This window comes from Taeniopygia guttata, chromosome 5, assembly GCF_048771995.1.
Source record: "Taeniopygia guttata chromosome 5, bTaeGut7.mat, whole genome shotgun sequence".
Classification (NCBI taxonomy): domain Eukaryota; kingdom Metazoa; phylum Chordata; class Aves; order Passeriformes; family Estrildidae; genus Taeniopygia; species Taeniopygia guttata.
Genome location: NC_133030.1, coordinates 5,675,483 through 5,693,995, shown reverse-complemented (window position 1 = coordinate 5,693,995; position 18,513 = coordinate 5,675,483). Strand labels below are relative to the sequence as shown.

Genomic DNA, 18,513 nt, shown 5'->3' with positions numbered 1-18,513 from the left:
GAAAACCCCTAAACATTTATCTCAGAGTGACCCCAGACATTTTCTCCAGCCATATCTTTGTTTTCCTATAGATATTTTTTATCGATTTCCTGTGATTACAATGGATCTGCTTTTGAAAAACCTCAGCTTCTAAAAATACGTATTCTACTTCAAAAGAAAGAAAAATGGAGACTAAGGCTCATCACCCAAGTAATGGAAATATGAAATGTACATGTAAATGTGTGTGAGATAAACAATACTCTTTCACTTGTTTACCCTCATCTCTCTAGTTTGTTTTCTCATACAAATCACAAACAAGCAAAGACACTGTGACAAAACCTGCAACTGGGAACAATTTCCAAATACTCCATGCTCAGGAACAGTCAATCATTTGACAGAGACCAGGCATAGGACGTTTACTTTTTATTCCTACCAGATGAAACTGAGCTTCTACCTAAAGCTCTGTCTGTGCTTATGAAGCTGGAGTGAAAAGATCCCTGCTTTAAAATGATGAATGACATTTACTGCTGCCAGTTGTGAATTTAAATACTTAAAATCGTCCACTTAGGTATATTTGAGCACACAAAAATGTCCTTCATTAGGTTCTATTAAATCTTATCTATTTGCACATGCATCTCTGTGGCTTCTGCAGCCCTAACATGCACTAGAAGGGGCAGCAACACTCCCTTTCTCTGTAATAAAAATAATGGACAGGCAGCCTGAAAATGTAGATATTATCCTCCTGTAGCTTCCAGTGATATAAACCACAAGAACAAAGCTCTGGGAACATCCTCACAGCTCAGAGTATCTTGGTACTTGTGTGACAAACTCTGAGGTACGTCAGGAATGGTAAATTGCAAGGGGTTCCAGCTTCCTCTGCAGGACAGGCTGGATGGAACTTCTTATACACTGTCAGGGTTTGACCCTGGTGCAATGCCATCACCCCCACAAAAATGCACCTTCCCCAAATCAGTGCTGTGAGATGCCATCAGAACAGAGCAGAGCAGGCCCGAGCTTAGAAATAAAGGAGAAAGAACTTTATTAAGCTACTACTATGCTAAAAGACACACGCTAAATCCAGAATGAAAGTATTCCAAAACATTCCTCCTCCCCCCACCACAGTGGGACACAACTTAGACCCTCAATCAAGTCATCACCCTTCAGATAATCAATACTGAGTCCATCAGGGGAGAGAGGAGTCTCCCTCGCACCACAGACCCCCAGGAAACACAACTGCAGCCTCTGGTGTTTCCATGTCACACATGGCACCGCCCGAAGAAAATCTGCCAGTGTGACACTCTCCTTTCCATGCACAGTGCTCTCACCACCAATGCATGGACCAGGGTTCCTTTTAAGGGTGCTTTGCCAAGGACGAAAAGAACAACAGTTCAGTTTTCATTTTGGGACCACAGTCTCCCCCATTTTCCCTCCTCCCCTGGGGCTGAGGGTCTTGAGAACAGAGATTGTCTTCCTCCTGGAGACACAGGGCACCAGCACACCCTCCTCAACTCTTCTCTGTTCACTCCATTCCTGTGCTGGCAGTTGCTGGAGCAGGTCTCTTGGCTTACCATTGCATCCCCCTAAAATGCAGTCTCTGTTGCAGGAGAAATTGGTTCAGCCTGAAGAAAAGTCCAGCCAAAGGCCACTCCATCACCTCCTTCCACCTAGGATTCTTGTCCTAACATCTCAGGTCCCAGAGTGTCTCTCTTCTTTTCAAATGGAGGAGGAGTAATATTTCACAAAGCCTTCATTTCCCAAGGAAGGGTTAAAAGTCCCGGACTCCCCGGACAGCTGAAATCTCAGCCCAGACTCCATCTCCCACTCTGGGCACCTTCCCACCCTTCTCCTTCTCCTCTGCTGAGAAACTTCCAGGTGCCTTCAGGCTCTCTGTCTCTTTCCCCTTCACCCCTGGCCCACCTCCCCAGGCCCATGGCTTCTCCTCCCCACCCAGCCCGTGGCTGGGCAGGGCAGAGTCTGCGCCTCCGATGAACCAAGGAGAGACAGTTCTGCTGGGAGTTCTGGCTTTTAACCCCTGTGTTCTCAGAGGGGTGTCCAGCCTTCAGTGCCCACTCCAGGTGCCAACATCCAAACCTGACACTGATTGGTTTGACCCCAGCTTCTGAGAAAATTCACTTCCTTCACATTGTGTATGTCAAACCACAACATACACAATGGGAGAGCCTCAAATAGACCAGATTGTTAGAATCTGAGCGTTAAAAAAGAACAGAGAGCTTTTTCAAAAACATGGGCTTTGGAAGGAGAAGCTGTTCCTTTAGGAGTTTGCTTCGGCTGCAAACATCCTGCAAACTAAGGTGTTTTTATAAAAAATGAAATGACAGTTGTTCTGTGCAATTAGGTCCACACATATCCTCAGCAGATGGTCAAGGCTTCTGTACTGATTTAAACCTGCTTCTGGATTCTAACAGGTTCCCTTGATGGATGTGCATCCTTCCCTCTCATTTATTCCTCCCAGCAAAGGTTTCACTCAGCACTTACAGATATGCTGCAACTTGACAGCTATACAATTTACCCTCCCTAACAGAAGACAAAAGGTACTTATGTCCCATTATCCTCACAAAAGCCTGGCCTGGCCTAAGATTGTAGGAGAATTGAAATTTCGGTTTTGCTGCAAAAAAGCAAACTCAAAATTGACTATTTTTCCTTCTTTTTAAAAGGCTCTTGATGCTTGATTTAGGGACCAGTTCTCTTCTGTAAGGCAGCTGATGCAAAGCAGCATTAATGACTGCTACATTGCCTTTCCTCACAGCCATGTCACCAGTGGTTCTGTGTGACAAACAGCCTGAGTGGGACCTTTACAACTCAGGAGCTGAGAAAACAGTAGAGAAAACCAGACCAAGACAGAACGTGGTGATGTGGCTCCAAGTGCTCCAAGTGGAGCAGTACTCATTTCCATCAGCAGAAAATGCAATCCTGTGCTTTTAGCTAGAGGATAGCTCCAGGATTGTGTGTTCAATGGGCTAAATAATTCCAGCATTACTTCTGGTTCATCCTGTACTGAAAAGGACATTCTGGCAGGAGACATCTTCTCAAATCTATTATTCACCTGGATCCCTGAGGCAAAGGTGCATTTGCATTTACTGTATAACAGGAGGTAATGAATAATCTCCCTCTTCACTCATTAGGCTCATTGTATTTTGAAATAAATTAAAATGGAACTGTGAGAATCTACCAGTCTTATAAACAGGTTTTTTCCTGTTTCAATGATAGGCAGATGAAAAGTGAATTTATCCTGGGAAAACATTTACTGCTCTCATTTAATCTTAGCACTCTCTCAATACACCTTTTTTCCCTTAAGATACGACCCAAACCCTACTAGACTTAATAGAAGAGGTTTTCATTGACCTCAGCAAGCTTTGAATCGGACGTGTAAATTAGAGTCTGACCCCTTTCACAGAATTTATGATTTTTACAGACTATCCCTGCAAAATTAGGACATTGTGGAGTCCATGCTTTACAATTCTTAAAATAACTGCCATCAGATAGCGCAAACTATGCTGTTCATTTCAGGATATCCTTGAACCCTGGTTATTTGTCTAATTTTACTCCAGCTGACCCCTTGACCCTGATCAAGCTCCCTTCATCACAGTAGTTCTAGGCCACCTGTCTTGCTGTCAGGTTAGGAAGCTCAGGCATGAGAGAAAAGAAAGAACTGCTTGGCCATCTAATCTCATATTAATAATATAAAATAGAGTTTTAGTAAATTTTTCTTATACTATATGAAAGGAAGCATAAGATGAATGGTTAGCAGCAGTCATCCTTGACTATTATAATATGGAGAAAATAGTTAATTTAAAAATAATATACACATTAATATGTAGAGAAAAAAAAAAAAAAAACAGATTGAAACAGAACTGATACCCCCCAGGACACGGGATACCCCCGTGCTCCCAGGTGATAGAGACAGCCCTTTAGGGGAAACAAGCTAACAAAACCAAACCAAACCCCCTGTGAATCACCTAGCTCAGTCTTTTCCACTTACAGCTTCCTCTGGCAATAAGCAAATTCCTCTTCCACCTGCACTTCCCAGCTACAGCTACACAAGGTGTGTGACTGAGGAAATATCACGTCCTGTTTACAGGCAGTCAGTGCCAAATGTCTGACTTCAGACAAGAAGAGAGAATGTTAAACCACATTCCAGTAACTCACAGGCAAGGGTTCATCCTTACTGAATTAAAGGATTACAGCCCATTGTCACACCTCTAAAGACACTAAGAAAGAGGTGTTCTGATCTGGCAGCATTTTAAGCACTCTGTTTGGAGGCCTAAGTGAGTCCACAAACAGGGAGGCAGTGAAAAGTCAAGGGTAGCAAACTCCTGTAAGCATTTCTGCAGATATTGGTACAGCAGCAGGAAGCCTTTATGTCACCCACACTTTATCCTCAGACATTCAACCAAACCTTTTACCATTAATATCATGTTCTTGGGGGAAAATGTAGACAGGGCCAAAAAACTTTTCTAAACTTTTCACAGCTACTGAAAGAGACAAAGAATAGATAACTATTTATTATTTGAGAAGCTCTTTGACTGGCATATTTAAGCAATCATTCTATAGGATCAGGAAAATAAAATGCTTCACTGGACCCCAGTTGACACAATAAGAGAATCCAGCTTTTATTTGTATCTACTTGCAAATTTCTGACCAGTCAGGGTGACTTTGTTCTTTCATACTCTGCTTTGCCACAACTGCAGAGATTTTCACTATTCTGAGCTTTGAATTTTCCAGAGGGTTGCAGTGAGTTTCTCTATTGGAGACTCCTTCTTGGTGCCTCTAGGCTTTCCACAATGATTCCTAACAAATAGTTCTCATTTTAATTAAGGTAGATAAAGAAACAGCCCAGATGCTCTGCAGTCACACAGGTCCCTGGTCAAATCTTGTGTCAGAGTAAACCCAGTGGCAACAAAACATTGGCCTCACGTTGAGCAGCACACAACTAGAATTATACAGAGGTAGTGAAACACTCTGGGTTCACAGGGGTTTGTGATGCAGTTTGATTCCCTGGCAGTTCCTTCAGGTGAAAAATACACATTTACTAAAAACTCCAGAGATACCCTGGATGAGCCTTCATTCAAACATGATTTATTATGCCTACTCTTTTGAAAGGTCTAGTCAAGACAGTCAGAAGTGACCTAGAAGTTGGTGCACTTGTTTAGCACCTGAATAACTTGTGGTTAATTACAAATATATATAACTAATACAAGCACTGTGATAAACTGATGTACTGCTGTAATTCACACAGAAATAATTACTTAGAGCTTTCCTAGAAGTAAAACACAAGCAGGAGAATGATCACACTGAAAATAAATGTAGTCCAGTTTTCTAGGCAGTCTTGATAGCTGTCTACTAGTGGGGATTTACTGCAATGTATGCATGGAATTAATCCATAACTTAACATTTATGCTAGTTTACATCTGTTTACAAGTCCTACTTCCTATTCAATTGAGTAGCACAAAGACCCTTTTCTCACATCATTACTAACAAATAAAAACTTCAATTTGCAAATTTCTTAAATCGAATGGGGCTATATTTCATTACCATACTGGCTGCAATTCCAAGTCAACATTCATTAGTGACATAGTTCCATTTTAATGCAGACAACTATACATTGCTGAGAAGTTATTTATAATATCCTATATATTTTACTATGAAAGAAATGTCCCCTTTTGCCTAGAAATAAAGGTAAGAAAAAACCCAACACCACTGTGTAAAGAAATGAGAAGTTGAATTCAGGACTTCCTTGCCTACAATCATGTAGAACATACCATCAAAGAGCTATGTGTCCAGACAAAGTTCTATACAGCAAGGAAGTATTCTCTCCCTTCCATATCTGCTTCCTCACCATACCAAGAGCATACTTAGCCAAAACCTGTTCTTTTCTTCCCACTTTCAAGCCCTAAAGAGCCAATTACTGCAACAAGTTATTAATTCATTTCCAACCTGTGCCACAGAAACATCTGAGTCAGAACTCACTTTTTCCACAGTACCAAGCAACGGGAACACAGCACATCCTTCCATGGATCTGTCATAAATTCAGTGCTTCTCCAAGTCCAAGTGTATACCCTGTGTAAGGAGCAGACGGACATATGAATTGGTCTTGCATCTGTAGGGACAGCAGAAGATCCACCCACAATAAACACGAACTGAGCAGCTCTGTGAAGTTCATTATTATTTGCAGCTCCATTGCATTTACAGACTGCATGTCTAGCCAGTCTGGACAGCTGCCTTCAGGACTAATTCCCATATTTCTCTCAGGGATTAAAGTTTGTGCCTTAACCCGGAGTCTGAAATGTGTCCAGCTGTTTTCCAAATTGGACTTTTGTCTGTCAGCCTGATTCCAGTCCTAGAACAGATCAACATTACAGTTCATTGCTTCCATTTTTTCCTCTTCCCTTGTGTGGACAGCTCCCGTTTTCCACCTTTAGTTGTATCTTTGTGGATAATGCTCTCTAGCTCAGATCCTGGTTCCTCTCTCCAACAACAGAAGCTCAAACCTTATCTGGTTAGTCACTCCTACCCAAAAGAGTTGTCTGATAGCAAGAAAGCAGCAAATATAAATAAAATGTGCATAATCTGTTTCTAGCAGGCCCTTTTCCAAAGATTCTTTTAGATAAGTAAAGCAAGTGAAGTTGCAGAAGTTTTTCTTATGTAGGTCACTGCCCATGAACTATTAGGAAGTAACCCTTGCAAATTATTTGGAATGAGCCTTGGCAAACAGTAAGGAACACTCAAAAAATCTCACGGAATGCCAGAGGCTCTTTTCCATTTCCTGTATTTGGTACATTTCACACCTTCCAGAGGATGCTTATTTAGGCATAAGACATCACCTCAAACTACTTTATCAGGAGCCAAGCATTCAGAGACTGAGACTTCAGTCCCAGAATTCTGCTACCAACAAAGTATAAGCCAGGAATTCTGAACTCAATAATTCACTCAGTAACAATTTTAACTTCAGCAAATGCCCAAATCCACCAGAATCCAGAGGGGAATTGTTTGCAACTCACCATGGTAACAGTGCACCAAGGCCAGCTATAAAAATTCACTCCTCTCCACCACATGAATTCTCCTGCAGGAATAAACAGAGTATTAACAGCTCCTTTTTGGTTCTAATATAGATGTCATTATCATGCTTTGGAAATGGTGTGGAGATAATTTATGCTATTCTGTTGTTGGGCCTTTTGTTTGTTTTTTTGGGGGTTGGTGGGTTTTTGGTTGGTTGGTTTTGTTTTTGTGGTGGGTTTTTTTTGTTTGTTTGTTGGTTTGGGTTTTTAATTTTTTTTTTTTTTTCAATTTTAAAATTTTTATTTCTGTATCTAGCCAAAACACTCAATTGCTCTTTGTACAGCCCCTCTACAGATCAAGAACAGGCCAAGCCTGCTCCCATTAGTGCCAATAGAAGCCTCATAATTGACTTGCAGGGACAAGAGCAGATTGTTGTTAAGTACAGTAATATTTGTTTCACCTTCACCCATGTAATCTTTTAAAAGGTTTATATTTATGGGCAACAGTGTCTGCTCCTCTCAGAGGGGTTTTGCAAATGCATAGCATTAACCTGTCATTTGATTTTCTACTTGAGCTGGTGTACACACTGAGGCAAAGAGCAGCACTAAGGTTTATTGGTAATGACTCCCCTGAATAAATCCACACATATTTTACATTACAGTGTGACCCTCACAGGTTAGGCTCTTATTTTCCCACAAAAGGTGACTTGCATCTAGTTGGCTTCCTTCCAGATGGTGACCAGGAAGTGCACAGGGAGGCTCACACAGGACATCCTCAATGTTCCAATGGCCTCAGTATGGCTTTTGGGTTTATGGCCAAAGCATCCCACTAGCACACAGCTCTATTGCAATACAGCTGTGAGTGCAATTATGTGAGACAAAGGCCCTCCTCCAGCGAGGACAGCTGCACAGCATTAGCACTTTCTTCTTACCTGATTCAGAGTATGATTTTTAGTGAATTTAGTTTGAAATAGGAAGCAAGGAAAACATCTGTGTCCCATCACAGTACGCACTACACATCTGCTATGCATTTTTCTGAGTCTTTCTGCTCTGAATCCTCATGTTATCTTCCAGTTTTACCTTAAACTTCTGATGTAGTCATTTATTGCAAAAGCATTTCTAAGCTATCCCATTTATTCCTAATGTAACATCACAGATAAAAGCAATAAACAGGCTCAAGAACCAAATAATTTCCTGCATCTGTACAGGGATTGCTGTACACTCAAAATGAATTGCAGTGATGCAGTTCAAGCATGTTTAAAGTAATGATCTATTCATTCTCAGGTATGGGGGTTTGGTAGGTAAGTCAAATAAAACAACTTCTCTGGTTTGCCAGGAAAATGGCTGAGAAACATTTGATTCTTTCCTGCCTATAATCCATGTCTTCTGATGGCACTGAAGGAAGCAATTTCTGTCTCCCTGTGCTCTCAGGCGGGCTATGGTGCTGCTTTATCCTCCCACCACTTTAACAGGAAAAGCCAGGAAATCTCAGAAAAATGGGAAACTGGACAAGACAAACGCAGCTCTGAACCAATGTGGTTAATCAAGTGTTCTCCCCTTATTCGAGATAAGATGGTAGTTTATATAAGCTTCTACATAGTTTACAAAAACAAAGGCACTCTGATTGGCAAGCTAACATTGTTTACCTTTTCCTTAAAGTGGCCTAAACCTTACACTATAAACCTATACTAATTCACACCCAGACAGCCCAGTGGTGGCCATCACACTTTAATACTATTTCTATCTGCGCCACAAACTCTGAATTTCCAACTGCGTCAGAGGCTTGAAGGCCTCACCAGGCCCAAATCTGAGGCCTAGACTGGAGTAGCTCAAATCTCATAACTCACGTCCTCTTTCTCTCAAAAATGCTGCAACAAACAGGTATTCCACACTGATTTCTGCTGTCTGTGCTCTCACACCCCACACGATCTGAGAATTCGGTCCCAAACTTCTGACAATGCAGGTTTTAAGTTTATGCAACTGCTTCACGTATAACAGGCTCTTCCCTTGTGGCTGCTCATCAGTTCCTCGGGTCCTGGGCATCCCTAGTTCCTTTATTCCCTGCTGGTGCCCACCAATGGATCTGACTCACCTAATGGATTAGTGATTTAGAAGTTTCCTCTTGCAAAAGCATTGCTGCTTTGAAGTACCCTGTGCACACATATTTCACACTAAGATGGCCCCTCTGGGCCACTTCCCTGCTCAGTGACAGCAGTTATGGTCTCACTCTGCCATCAGTCACATTTTCAGCTCTTTAGAGAGTTGCTTGCTAATCCTCACATTCCAGGCACCCCTTCCAACAGCAATTACTCTGACTTCAGTTTTGGAAGCGAGACATTTTTGCTGCTGCAGCACAGGTTCTCCTCAGGCTCCAGGTCCCACAGGGTGGCTGCAGGGAGGTAGAGCAGCGTTAGGATTTCACGTCATACATGGACAAATCCAGCCTTGTGTCCTGTTCAGAGCTCCACGACAGTGCTGGTGTCTCCTATTCACAGTCTCAGCATGCTCCCCAAGCAGGCACAGCTGCACATTAGAAGTTTCTCAGACCATACTATCACCGGCAAGGGAATATATACAAATGACAAGGGGGAAAGGACGGCTGAGGAACACGGCTTGAGCTGTTTATTTTTTAGCATCAGTCTCATTACATGGTTATGACAATGGGAAGATGCCAGCAGCTCACATCCAGGCAACAGACCAAGAACTTACTGTTACAACTCACTTTACGAGCTTTTTGACCAGTCACACAAAGCAAAAGCATATTGACAGTACTTCTATCCAACCACTATAAGCACACGTACCTTTGGTTAAAACAATTCTTGCTTGTTTCAAATACAATACCTGCTTGTAAGCCTTAAGACACAATGCACAGAGCTCCATTATTATGCTTAGACCTGCCTAATATCTCACTAGATATACTTTTCTGCAACTTAGTGAGTTATTCTACCCAAGCGTTAATACACAGACCATTGTTCTATTTGTCCTTTCTTTCTATTTCTTGTATAATTTTTCTGCTGACAACTCTTACAGCTACTGCTTAGCTCTAATCACCATCCTGCTGTCTCTGAGGCCTGCCTTTTGCAACGTGCCCAAAACCCTCTGATCTTAAGGAATCCCACACATACCATTTATGACTTTTTATAAAGATAATGAATACAAAGTATGGAAACAGATATAGTACTGCTGAATGGAGAGAACAAAAAATCATTGCTTTCTGCCATCTCTGCCTAAATTACACCATGCTTGAAGGTAGCAACACTGGCAGAGCTGGTATTGCCCTACCAGTGTTCTGCAATCTATGCAACACTCAAATACCTCTTCACAACTCAAAAAGTAACTCTGTACTGACACAGACCATTAATAAATTAATAGGACTTCAAGCCATTCATCAGCAGTCACACAAACTCTGCTTTAATTAATGAGCCATTCTTACCATTTATGTAATGTTCACTGTTCTTAATGTTCTAACATCTCAATAGAAGCAGATTTCAAAAGTACTTAATATTCAAGTAGCTCCACGCCTTAAATTTGCATATTCATCTTTGCTTTCTAAGTCACATGGAAAGGTATTTGAAAGGCTGGGAGTGCTCTGATCCTGTTGAAAAATACAAGTGTTAGAATTATTATATTTTCAACACCTTTTGGTCAATAGTTCTAAGATCACATATCCTATTTTTTTTTCCCCGTGAAAACTCTAGATCCTTCATTGAGAAATGGGACTAGATTGAGGGTGTACAGGCCAAAGTACTACATAGCAAAGAAATAGTCTAAAATTATCAAGTTTTTAAAGCAAGATTTTTAATACGTTCAGGGTTAAAGCATAATGTTGATTTTGCTCCTTGTGTGATTGTAGCAGAGACATTTCCTAGCAGAATAGGGGTGTAAATGATGGAAGGAGACTACCTTGATCACCCTGGAGTCCTAAACTATGTAGTATTTGTTAAATTAAAAGAGAGAACAACACCCATTCTATCCATACATACACATGCAGCAGCTGAAATACACTCATAGCCTGTAATGTGTATATTTAACCCAAAAAATAAAAACCCAACCCTTTCAGACATCCTACAGAAATAAAGAACAAATACATTTAGCAGCACTATAGGTCTCACACAGCCAGGGAGCCACAGGGAAGCAGCTGAACTAAGTACAGGAAGTTAACTTTACTCCATAAAACAGACGGGCATGGAAAAATAAAGATCCCAACAGCCTCTGGCAGTGTAAACAAGGATGAGAGGGTGGGAGAGAGGAGACAATTTCTTACTCCCCTCAAATCTGCCAACTGCACACCAGATGGCATTGCCAAGCATGGGTGGAAAACATAAGCAGGATCATTAAGATTTCCCATAAGAATAACAGTATGGCATGTTCAGACTCCCATCTTTAGTTCCTTGCAAAGAAACAAATAAACAAACCCAACAGATGTAATGATGAAATAAAAAAAAGAATGTACAGTGGAAAGACACGAAAAAAAAATTATTATTCAATCTTTCAGGTAATTAGTGACAATCCTCAACTAAGATAATTGATTAAAGCCAAAAGTTTAACAGTTCTTTCTAATCCATTTAAATAGTCAAGAACCTCATAGGGAATCATATAACTCCTTCTTTGAATTCATCAAGATCTATTTTCAAATCCTGTGCTCTTTAGTCTTTTGCTCTTCTTCAAAGTTAATTTCATAACTTCACTTGTACTGTTTACAAATTCAGTTGCAGTGATGAACTGCTATGAAAACACTGGACAGAGCACAGAATTCCACGTCATCCTTACTAATGGCTTCATTTAAGAACATTCAATAGCAGAGAACAGTGGAAATCTATAAACTTTATTATCATTGTTTTTCAAATTAACAAGAGGTATTTCATTACCATCAGGATTTCACATATGGCTTCCAAACACAAGGTGACATGACTAAAAATGTTATGTGGAAAAATACTCCAAAAAAGCACCTCAGAAAGCACAAAATGTTATATAGGAAATATATGTAAGAGGTAAACAAAACTCCCCCCTTCCTCCTCAAGATCCTCAGTGGCTGCCATTTTCAGACATCAGTCCAACCCAAATAACCCCAAACTTTCCCATCACATCTTCTCGAGGTCAGTTTTATCTTAGTTTTTCATCCTCACTGTTTTATGCTAGCTTTACCTTCAGCTGTAGCGTTGCTTCTCATTTCCTGTTCCCTAAATGAAGAGAAAATTAGGTTCTCAGTGCACATCCCAAATACTATCTTCTTTCTTTCCTGCCAAAAATAACTCATTTCAGCGAGCTCACTGGAATCATCACACTACTCAGATTTAGCAAGGCTGTTTTTATAGCCTGTTTAAACAATATATTTGATGGTGTTCCATCTGCAGCTGGTCTGAACCAAACCAGAAACACTCACACAATATTTGTTAAGCTACTGTCTCCACAGTGAGAAACAAACTCTGCAATACACATGGCATTTCCTTCAAAACCCTTTCCCTGTTCATTTCAAATGCTTAACAAATACTGTCTTACTCAGCTAAAGTTAGACAAGATTTACAAAAAGCAAAATTTGCTATGAAGGCAGAATGCAGTCTTCAAAGTCTTTGAAACAAATTTAAAAGAACTAAGTTGAATTTTTTGTTCCACCACAGGTCAGTTTGAAGGTGCATTTCACCTGCAAAGGAACAAATCAGAACACAACCCAATGCCATTGAGCAGCACATTTCAGAACTTAACTAACATGGGAAACACATGGAAACAATCTTCAGAAGCAATGAATGGTTAAAAACCACCACTCTGTACTCCATAGAACTATCAAGTGCCTTTTGTCAGGACCCTGATAGTAAATCTTAACTTAGTATGTCAGCATTAAGACAGAATTTCAGGTTATTATATTGCAAAAGGTATGGGGATTTCCATGAGCAATCTCTGAGCTAATGCCATCCATACTTTTCACAAATGCATGTTACTCATTAAAGAGAAATCATAAACGTGCTGCAGTCTTCTTACACCCATTCATTTTTTAGCAAGGGATTAGCATGTCACAAAGATTGTTACAAGCCTGCTTCGTGCCATGCACCTAAAGTTCTGCAGCAATGTTGCATGAAGGCAATTTGTAAGTGAGAGATATCTGCTTACCCCAGGCTCTTACACTGGAAATACTGCATGGTTTGGGGAGTTTTTAGTCTTTCAGAAAAACACAGTTAAAGGCTTTAGGCTTGAAGCAGCTGTTAGTGCTTGTTTTTAAAACACAGTCAAGGTTTCTGTTTCTCAGTTTATTGTTCTTCCAATCTCACCTCAAATATTCTCCACAAAACCTGCTGCCTGCTAACTCCTGCTGCTGGCAGTGCCATCAATATACATCACTTGAACTCGTCTCTCTTCCCCTCTGAAACTGGAATTACTAAAGCTCTTCCTGCATATGTAGCACAACTCTGTGTCTTGCAGAGAAGTTCTCAGAGCCCTCTCCACGTTTTGGTTTCAGTAATTTTCAATAACATCTGACCATGTAAGCTTGTTGTTGGTAATGGTGGAAATAACACAGCTTTCCATACTCAGTGCAGGACACAAACATCCTTTTCTCTTCTGGCTCCTTCTGCTGCAAACACTCCAAGACAGTTCTGCTTTTCAGCCTTTACTCTTGCACAGGGCTTTCACAAGGAAGCGAAGAAACAACTGCCCCCAGAACATTGAAATGCACATTCTTTTTTTGGCTACTTATACGAAGTGTTAGGATACTGTCAGGTGTTCTATCTCCATTTTGTTACCTGTGAGAAAATTCATTGCAAGTATCTTTCCCTGACAGGTATATTTATAATCCTGGATTTCTCTAACAGCCCAGCCATAGACAATGAAAACATTGCATTCAAATGTGCAGCTCCTGTGCCAAGCCTGCTGAGAACCCTCCTGCAGCTCCTCACTGCAGAGTTCCACAGAGGCCTGCATGCAAATGGAACAAAATAATCTGCTCTTCCCCAGGACTGTATGGAGTCCTGAAGAACCTGTATGGATTAGGGGACATTAGCACTTCTCCCAGGTAAACTCACATTTTAAAGACTGAAAGCTTCCTACATCTCCAGTCCCATATTCCCATTTATTCTGTCCACTCTTTCCATTACTCAGGATTTCTGCAAAAGCTCCTGTCTTCATTCAGCCTTTTTCCGGGCTTCATTTCTATCTGAAAACTCCTTTACAACTTTAAATTTACCTTCCTTTTTATTCTAAGACCCTTCAGCTTCTCCAACATCTCCAAACTTACTGTAGTTCATAATCAGTTTTTACTTTCTCTTTCCTACATCTTCTTCAACTATGCAGTGGAATGAATGCACCTACAATATTTCACCTGCCAGGTGTGATGAACACTAAATAAATATTTAATATATAATTTTATATCAAATATATCACTTGTAACCTTAAATGATGTCTGTTTTTACAGCTCTGATATAGCAAGGCATGTACCATAACAGAGTTGGTCTGTTAGCAAAGCTTGGAGCTGCAGTGTCATGTAACAGTTCACATTTCCTGAAAAGGTCCCCCATAGCCCAAAAACCTCTATTTTGCTTCATTTGTTACCAGTTATTCCCAAATAAGCACCCCAAAGATCTGAGGACTTACAAAGAGGATTAACTTATATATTCTTCTACATTAACAGCCGAGCACTTTACCTTGATACCACTGCTTTTGGGCTTTATTTAATTCTCCCCCATCTACAAATGGCAGAATATTACCAAATTTCTTCTTAGCAATACTGTGTTAAGCATAACATTTATTAATTTTTGCTACTTTCCATAGACAATGCTTGGGACTAAGTAATATATATTGTAGTTACCACACATATTACCACTTAAAAATTCATATACAGCAAACAGAACAGACACTAATCTCAAACGTGCCAGTATAAAATCTTTGCAAACAATATCTTGTGTTTTTCTGGTATTTTTCAGCTTTTCATTTCACATCTGTTATAGCAGAAAGAGAAAGTGGAATCTGGCCCAAGGAATACTTCTAATAAATCCTTTCCTTTATTAGTAGAAAAAAATGTTATTCACCATACAGCATATGTTCCTCTAATTACGTTTTTGAGCAAAAGTATTAATGACATTTTGGCCATGTATTTAGTTACCCTTCTCAGAGTAAGATTAGGGATTCTGACACATTTTCATTACATAATGGTCAGAAATAATTAAAAGTTTGGGATTTCAATATCTTTTATTTGCAGTAAAATAGAAGCCAAAATACAGCCCTTCCAATGATTTTGAGCAGTACTTAGCTACTCAAAATAATTTTTATGATCTTACAACATTCTAACATTATGTAGACTTTTGAAGAATCTATTTTCCAATGGTGCACCTTTATCAGGATATGCTAGAATGGAATTTTAAATGTTCACCTCTGTTTATCCTTGTAATTCTGAAATAAACCCTTAAAGCATGGAGAAGTAAAATGGGATGGCAATTTGAAAAAGAAAGTATCACTGGTTTTGAGAGAGAAGTAAATTTTGTAATCTGGTCATAGTCAACAGTGTCTTTGCAAATTCTTTCATGACTAAAGCAAGGTATTGAAAAAGGAAATGTTCCTAATTATTTCTATGTTTCTTCTGAAAATTCCTAGCCAATCAACATGGCTTTCAAGAGTCAATCAAGCAACTACCAAGATATTCTATGAAAATTGCACACATGGATCATAATATAAACTTGGATTAGTATTATTCTAGTAATGAAAATAAATAGGCCATACTAAAAACAAGTATAAAGTAAAAATTCCTCATTTCCTTAAACCATCTGAGACCTGTATTGTCCTCCTTACCTGCTTTTGTATTACACCCTCTGAATAACCAGAGAGAATAATGTCACCCATACTTCCTTTTAGTGCTTTGTACTTAGCATATGTGGAAAGTACTGACTTTCAAGTCCTTAAAAATGAAATCTATTTGTTTGTGGGTCAGGTAAACACAAATGCTTCTGGAATTAACACGTGATAAAAGCTGTGTCATGGAAGTTTTGCACTTGTCTTACAAAGGTTAGAAACACTCATTGCCCTGTGTCTTTCAAGTATGCTTCCAACTAACCCTGAAAAACACAGTAAAAGCCAAACCCTTTTTAAATGCTTTCTGGAAAAATAAATTTGCTTAAACACAAGCATTAACACTTCTAGGTGAAAAGATAGTGACCCACAAATAGGATCACTGCTGATTAAACCAGTGAGACCCACTTATAATCAGAATTCTCATCCACTAGGAAGAGGAGGAATTAAGTTCATACAGACTAGTAAAAAAATAGCTTCTGACTTTTACCAGTGTGGGTGGGATGTGAATGTGATCAATAGCACATTTTATCACAAATAACCTAATTATTTAATTTCATTAAACAAGCTCAATTTTCTGCTACAGCCTAACCCTTGAATTATCTTCTCTTTAAAGCAGGGTGCCTTTCAATTTTCTTTGAAAGCCAGACTTGTCCTGCTGCCAGGATGAGTGAGGGAAGAGGCTCCTGGAGAATATCACAGGTTTTGTGTGACCAGGAGGTTAGATCCATGCTCTCTCTTTTTTAAGCAAGGAGAGGGGGGAATGATGGAGGTGTGCTGACCTGCAGCAGCCAAAACAACCTCCAGTGTTTGAAGCTGCCTTTCTGAAGCTCTCCCACACTGCTGTGTTGCAGTTCAGTCCTTACAACATCTCAGAATGTATGTTAGAGTGGAGACACCAGGCTCTATAAATGAAGATTTCAGGTGCATTTCTTACGTTTCCTTACAATCCATGCCGGGTAGGGAGGAGAGAGCAGAATTCAGCAATCATTATCACCCAAGGACTTGACTTTATTCTCCCAGTATCATTTATAGCCACAGCTTCCTTCCTTCAGCAATTTGGAAAACGTGTTCAAAGCCACAAAAGTAAACAATACTGATGGTAAGTTCGTTTTTGGGAGGCCATACTGCAAATTGCTGAAGATGAGGAGAACTGCACCAATAAAAATCCCTAGGTATATTAAAGAACAAATTAAATACTCAGGTCATGCATTCCAGTTTGGTAAAGTTCAAACACATGAATTTTTATATCTCTGAACATTAAGTCCAACACCTTGAGCTGTTAAGAAAGTTATTCTTGCAGACTAAGCCTGCCTTGATCCTAGAAGTGCAAAGTGACAACCCGTCAGTAAAATCATCTTAAGTATGGTGGATTTTGAGAAAATGAAAGAAAAGGTAAGAATTTTCTTTTGTGCTCAGCATAAAAGCTTTCAAGAAAATGAAAATACAAGACTTGAAATATATTCTTGTTAAAGTATTATTGCACACCAGCCAATATTTCCTTGAAAAAATAACCATTGCTACCCAGAATAGCAAAGTACATCTTCATTACTATAAAAGAGGCATGTCTCCAGGCCGTCATGAAAAATGCTGTCCTGATTTTAAAATGAAAATGGTCTTGTTAGTGGAATATCTGAAGAAAGTTATAAAACAACCATATGAATTAGAAAGTATTATTCTTCAGCTCACAACTCATGCTGTAAAATCAAAATGGTAATTTAAAAAACAAACAAACAAACAAAAAGGTATCTATAGTCTTGAGAAGCTCAACTTCATCCAAAAAACACAGTGAGGATTCCTGTATTTCCAAGCTTTTTATTACTAATGGGTAAGGCCAGATTGGTAGACCTGTTTTTAGAATCGGAAACAAACTTGACCTAATTCTTTTAGAAATTGAAATAAAATAAAGGTGCTGCCCTGAAATAAAATAAAGGTGTTACCCCAAGATTAACTGAAGGTCAATGCTTCTAATGGCTCAAACAGCAGCTCTTTCATCAATCCTGATTATTCATATGGGGAGAGGAAAAAAATTAAAACCCCCATTAGAACCCCAACTTTCTTTTCTCCTGTTTTTATGTTCTTACCCTAAAATTCTGACTCATCTATTGATTTTAGGGAGAGTGGGATCAAGCCTTGAATGAATAAAAACACTCAGTGGACATGGAGGGAATTATGTGTGAATCTGAAACTAAACTTCTGTAAGATACTTCTGTTTTAGTGCATCTGAAACAATCAAATGTTGCTGCTGAAATCTCAGGAATGCAACTACAGTATTAACTGAAGTCCCAATAATAATGACATAGTTTCAACACAATTCATAATTTTCATCATAAACACAGCAGCAAATGAATGAAACACATCCAGTCCCGTGCCTGTTGCTGATCTACGAGTTCAGGTAACACAAATGAGCACAGCTACCAGAGTTTCTTTCACATACTGGATAAAATGGAAATAGTCAAATGTCCAGGGCCTCCTGACTGGTGCAGGTGATGTTATTCCCTGAAGTGATGCTGCCATCTTGTGAGGGAAAGGCTTAAATCCACTTTTATTTTCATTCCTGAGATGTATCCACAGCGACTGAAGATCCGGAACACACAGGTCAGGAATTGTCAGGGATGGGAGCTGCACATTTGCTCTCCCTCTCCAAAACCAGCTCTTTGGAAACAGAGTGGAGAGGACAAGCAACACTGTCCAGGAATGAAGAATTCTTCAAAGCAAGCTCACCCTGGGTCAAGCAGAACATTCAAAT

General features: G+C 39.7%; 1 protein-coding gene and 1 long non-coding RNA gene across 2 annotated transcripts in view; both read right to left on the bottom strand.

Moving 5' to 3' along the window:
• The window catches only part of GALNT18 (polypeptide N-acetylgalactosaminyltransferase 18), a 275,590-nt gene extending 268,530 nt beyond the window's left edge, over window positions 1–7,060 (bottom strand). Inside the window, exons 1-2 of the mRNA XM_032748975.3 lie at window positions 6,999–7,060; window positions 5,968–6,057 (exon numbers count right to left, since the gene is read on the bottom strand). Coding sequence (XP_032604866.1) covers window positions 5,968–6,004 — 37 coding nt within the window. The 5' untranslated portion in view covers window positions 6,005–6,057; window positions 6,999–7,060. The remainder of the gene's footprint in view (window positions 1–5,967; window positions 6,058–6,998) is intronic.
• Window positions 7,061–7,292: 232 nt separating this feature from the next.
• Window positions 7,293–18,513, bottom strand: part of LOC140684227 (uncharacterized) — a 28,032-nt gene continuing 16,811 nt past the window's right edge. Inside the window, exons 4-5 of the long non-coding RNA XR_012056177.1 lie at window positions 10,429–10,590; window positions 7,293–9,384 (exon numbers count right to left, since the gene is read on the bottom strand). This is a non-coding gene — a long non-coding RNA (uncharacterized lncRNA). The remainder of the gene's footprint in view (window positions 9,385–10,428; window positions 10,591–18,513) is intronic.